The 5,681-nt window shown below is 41.0% G+C and overlaps 1 protein-coding gene across 3 annotated transcripts in view; it reads left to right on the forward strand.

Annotated features, from left to right (window-relative positions):
- LOC106935253 (disks large homolog 4) overlaps positions 1–2,318 on the forward strand; it is an 88,229-nt gene extending 85,911 nt beyond the window's left edge. For all 3 annotated transcript variants that reach the window (XM_015015620.1, XM_015015619.1, XM_015015621.1), the window contains 3 exons: positions 419–531; positions 622–713; positions 1,174–2,318. In XM_015015620.1, the coding sequence (XP_014871106.1) occupies positions 419–531; positions 622–713; positions 1,174–1,280 (312 nt within the window). In that variant the 3' untranslated portion in view covers positions 1,281–2,318. The remainder of the gene's footprint in view (positions 1–418; positions 532–621; positions 714–1,173) is intronic.
- Positions 2,319–5,681: the final 3,363 nt, after the last annotated feature.

Here is a 5,681-nt window from a genome sequence, read left to right on the forward strand (position 1 = left end):
ATAATACTGTAATTCATACACATAAATACAATTATCTATCCGCAAATGCACTTGAAAATTACCTTTTGGTGGCACTGCAGCTGTTTAGCAAGGAACAGTCAAAATCTTCAGCCTGTAGTTCTGGAAGCTGGCAGAACTAAAACTTCAACTAAATGATTCTATAAAATATGCAAAAACCCCAAACTCTCCTTTTGAAAACCACATATTTCTCTCCTCTGTACATCAGTGAATTGAGTTAAGTTGTTCTATATATGCAATGCGCTGTTTTTTGGGACGTGGCGTCCTTACTGCACTAACTACAATCAGCCTCCAGCATCTTATCGTCCAACCAGTTAGCAGATTCCTTCCTTTCATGGCCCAAAGCAGTTCATGTCAATGTTTGTTTTATTTTTATTTTTTTTATCTTTTCCCCGAGCAGCAGGGAAAGCACTGCATCCTGGATGTTTCGGCTAACGCTGTGCGTAGACTACAAGCTGCTCAACTTCACCCCATCGCAATCTTTGTCCGGCCCAAGTCACTGGAGAACGTTTTGTACGTATCTTTAAAAGAGATTCCTTTAGCAGTTATCGCCGCAAACAGAAAACGGTGTGTGATGAAAGTTTCTGCATATGGCATCACCAGAGAAATCAACACCCGGCTGACGGAGGAGCAGGCCAGGAAAGCAATGGACCGAGCCCTCAAACTAGAACAGGACTTCATCGAGTGCTTCTCAGGTAAACGCAGCAGACATATGCTGGGTAAAAATACCTTTTGTCTCAGTTTATTATTAGCCTGAGTTCCTCCATGTTCTCCCCGTACATTTTTTCCTCACCATTTAAAGGCCAACACATTGCAATGGCCACGTACACTGCCTTCACAGTGATAAGCTGCTTCTGTTTAACCGAGTGAGTTAAATGCTTTGAGCCCTCCTGGTGCCTTTTGGGAGGGCTCAGAGCGTTTTAACATTTCACAGACACATTTAGGGCAAATCTCCCCAGTAGTCGGAGCGCGGATGCCAGGTTTCTTCTCAAATCTGGTGCCACCCGTGATTTACAACCAATCACAAAGAGTGAGAGTCATTTTCCGGATGTGTGTGTTTTTTTAGGTTAAAATACGACGCAGTTCTTACAGTGTCCTGTGCATTAAGTCTCGTTTTCAACATTTTCTCGCCTCCTCTCTGCTTTCCGGTGGCAGCCGTCGTGGAAGGGGAGAGCTTTGAAGAGGTTTATCACAAAGTAAAGACAGTGATCGAAGAGCAATCGGGGCCTTACATCTGGATCCCCACTCGGGAGAGGCTGTGATGCTGCGACCGACCCGACCCGCCCTCGCCTCCCGACCCTCACAGCCACAGACCGCCGCCGCCATTCACCCGTCACAGCCGAGCCAGCCTCGCCTGCCTTCCCGTCCGTCCTCCCGTCCTCCAGCGAAGTCCGTGCTTAGGCGACCGCCGCTTAACGACACAGAGAGACTAAACGCCTGCAACGAGCGGGAAAGCACGGGAAAACGACACCGCGAGGCAAGTAAGGATACCAAAAAGGAGACTTTTTTTAAGAAAAAAAACAAAAACAAAAAACAAGGCGAACAAGCTTATGTTGTGAGTTCAACTGAACGAGATCGGGAGAAAAGATTTTAGTGTAATTTTACTTTACCATTTAGGATCAGTTGGTATTTAGCATTAAAATGAGCGCTGGATTTAAACAGTGGCTTCACCAGACGAAATTGGCCAAAAATGAACTCGCATTCAACAAAAAAAATCCAGTTTAATGTTTCGGCCATTGAAAATCCACATGCAGACGGCCACTTCAGGCAGATTTTAACTGCATTTTGATCCTGTGTGTGAGCTGCGGTCCATGTTCTGTGGATTTCGAAAGAGTGTAGATGTGTCTGAGTAGACTTTGGAGTAAAGCAGAGGGTAGACCTCAACTTCTCTGCCTATCTCAAGTCTCCTGCCCCACACTAGGCACTTCTACGTGACGGTGATCCCCGGGATGGAGATGCTAACAAAAGAGCCTTTTAGCATCTCTCTTTTTTTTCTTCTTTTTTTTTAAACGACCTCCTAGCGTCTTTGGAGAATACTTCAGATTCTAGCGAGGCCCGCTCCCTTGACCAGGAGTCTTCTCTCAGCACTTTTTGTCAACCTCTTCTTGGTTCTTGGTGCACACTTGAAACAACATCTCTGTAACCAAGACAAACATTTCTTCTGTTGCCCATTTTAAATATTGTGAGGCAGATTTTCGAGGCGTTGCAGTTAAGTTCGATTAAAAACTCATTATAAGCTGAAGCATGCATCTTCACTGATGGAGTTATCAGAGAAAAACAGAGGAAAGAAAAAAAAAATCTCAGAAAAAATAGGGAAAAACAAAAGAACGGCTAAAAGGTACAGTATCTTGCGAAAATATTTGAGCTTTCTCACGTTTTGTCATGTTCAAGCCACAGCCTTGTAGGATTTGTGATAAGTGAACAGAATATTGTCCGTAATTGTTAAGTGAACGGATGAGGATTTGTGCTTTCCAAAGTTATTTTACAAATATAATTTAAAAAATGTTGTTTTGCTTTTGCATTCAACTCCCTGGAGTCAGTTCTTGGTAGAAACTCTTTAAAAATACAAAAGCTAAAAGGGCTTTATCTAGTCTGGGAGAGTACAAGGCGCTTTACCCATCTATTCACACACTGATGGGGGTAAGCGACTATATCTTACTCTGGATGGATACTGTGTCTTATTGGGTTTAGTTCTGGCCTTTGACTGGGACATTCAGGCACATTATTATTCTTTGATCGCACCTGTTCCTCCGCAGCTCCGGCTATATGTTTAAAGTCTTTTCTCGGAGACGAATCTCTCCCCCCCGGTGGATTGTTCCCAGGATAATCCTGCGCTTATCTCCATTTATCCATCAGATTTGACCAGCTTTTGTGTCCTTGCTGCAGAAAAACATCCCCACAATATGATGCTGCCACCACTCTGTGACTGTGTGTGGACGCTCTTCTCAGTCTGATGTGTAGTTTCACAAAGTTATTTCAGCTTTTTTATCTAAGAATTCTTATCACTTCTTAATAGGGGTCTAAATATAAAGATGCACCGCTTTTTTCAGATTTTTAGTCATTAAATATTTTTGAAATAAATATGCCCCACTTTCCGCTGGTCTGGCTCGTAACACACCAGCGTTTGAAGTTTTGCGGTTGCGGCATGACAAAACGTTGGCAAAGCTTCAGATAAATGGATCCTTTTGCAAGGCACTGTATGTTCTTCTTCTCTGCCTCTTTATTGGGAAGGAGGGTTTTAGCATGTCTTATAAAAGAAGAGGAGTAAGGAGACGAGAGGCTGGCCCTGAGCGGAAACTGATAATCCGACACGGTTTGGCTTCTCACGCACCCGCACGCAAAACACACACACACACACGCGTACAAACCTCGCACCCCCATCCGGCGACCCTCACACACACGTGGAGTTGGACCCTCAGCTGTGAACCTGGCAACACCCGTCTGCAGCTGTTCTGACCTGCTAGTCGGAATCCAGGATGAATGTTATCTCTCCAGGCACAAACAGCAGAGCTCTCGGCTTCACCTTGCCGGTCACTCTTCCAGGAGATCCCCTTTCAACGCGCAGACACGCACACTGTTTCCAGTGGCCGCAGCGTAAGCCAGTTGCGCGTGAGTCTGTATCCGTGAGCGTCTCTGCACAGCTGTGCATGTGTGGAAACTCCTCTGTGTGTGTGTGAGGAGGAATAGGTCTTCTTTTATTCTCTCTCTTCCACTTTTCTCTGCTTCTTTCTCCTTCTCGAGTCCATACAAATTAACTATAAGTCATGTTTAAAGACTATAAAAAAGAAATGGCCTCTATATATAAATATATATATAAATATATATCTTTTTTATGACAATTTCTAACAGGACTAAGTCTGTAAAGAATAATCAACATTTCCAAATAATATTTCATTGATTTCTTTGGGTAAAATAGTATTTTGGTTGTTGGGTTTGCCCCCATATTCTCATTTTATTGTTGTTAAGCAAAAAGCTACACTGATATATATAAAAAAAATGAACCATTTAAAGCTGATGTAAAGCAAACCTGACATAAATATGAAACGGTAATATTTGGGGGAGGGGGCGGAAAATGTCAAAAAACAAAAAAAAGAACTAATTGAAAAACATGTGCAATGCAGCTGTGTGTCTCTGTGTGACTGGATGTGTGTGTTTGTTGCAGGAACACGTCTGTTATACAATATAGATAATGCTATAAAAGGAATCCAGCCTATGGTGGTTATGATGTATAATACATAAATGAGTGGCGTGAGCTTGTGGGTGCGTGCGTGAGAGGGTGAGACACACACGTGAAGATGTAGTGCAATACTGCTACGATGTTATGCAATGAAGACGGTTCTGTGTGTATGATTAACAAGAGTGTCTATGAAGTTTGCACTGATGGCTGTTAAACGCTGGACATGTCAGCAGGACAGAAGCAGTGACTGGAGGAGAAACGAAACGAGACGGAGAGTTTTAAGAGCATGTGTTTGTATTATATGTTCTGAATTATAAGAGGTAATATGGAAGTATTGATGGAAATAACCATTCATATTTATTGTTGTTTTTTTTGTTTGTTTGTTTGTTTCAGCACAAAGTGGATCTGCTGAGTTTTTTTTTTTTTTTTTTTTTTTTTAATGAATGGCAGTTTTGGGGGTTTTGGTTTACAGGTGCATGTAAATAAATCTGGAAAAAAACAAAAAAGATTATAATCAAAAGTCACTTTACTTCTGTAATCAACATGGTTCGCTGCACACACTGATATATTTCAAACTTTTATTTCTATTAATCTTATGGTTATGGCTTGCAAAAGATTTGACTGTTACAAACCAGTGAATTCATTAACTAATGAAGAAGAAGAAGAGGAAGAAGAGGAAGAAGAAGAAGCTTGTTCAGAGAGTACAGGCAAAATAATGGAAAGTTTGGTGGAAGAAACACACGGTGACAGTGAAGGGAGTCAGTATTCACAGTGACCAGTCCAGGAGACGAGCTGCAGATGTCACATTCCTCGTGCCAAGCCTGTCCTGCAATGGAAACAATATCAGTATCAGAATATTTCCTTGGTGTGCAGATTTTTTTTCCTTTTTTTTTTGCCCAGTTTGTTAAAAGTACCAGTATAAAAAAAACAGGTTTATAAATTTGAATCCAGTAGATAATCTGTGAGCTTCCATGCAGCAGCGTATCGATACGATGCAGCTTCATGCAAAAGAAGCCCAAATCAAGTATTCAGTGCACATATACCATACAATAGGCCTGTCACAATGACACATTTTGCTGGATAATAAATTGTTCCAGAAGTTATTGCGATAAACGATAATATTATTGTTTTGAGACCGTTTTTAAGCAATATAATGGCAAAATAATAATGCAAGAGCACATTAACACTGGAACTAGAAGACATGTTAAATATCCAAAATAAATAAACAAAACAACAAATAAAATTAATTTTGAAGTCTTTGTAAACAAAATTGTCCTGGTTGAGACCAAAGCACCAAACTGAAGACTTTTATCATCCAGTTTTTGAGAAAGAGAGAGAGAAAAAAGAAATAAACGATAAATCATGCAAATGGAAATGATTGAGTTTATTTTATTTTAATTTATCATGCGATTAATGGATTTATTGATTATTGTGACAGGCCTACATGGAGTTACTTTTCAGTATGTTATCAATCCTGGATGTAAAA

The sequence above is a fragment of the Poecilia latipinna genome, unplaced genomic scaffold, assembly GCF_001443285.1.
Source record: "Poecilia latipinna isolate Pla-1442-1.1 unplaced genomic scaffold, P_latipinna-1.0 Scaffold1935, whole genome shotgun sequence".
Classification (NCBI taxonomy): domain Eukaryota; kingdom Metazoa; phylum Chordata; class Actinopteri; order Cyprinodontiformes; family Poeciliidae; genus Poecilia; species Poecilia latipinna.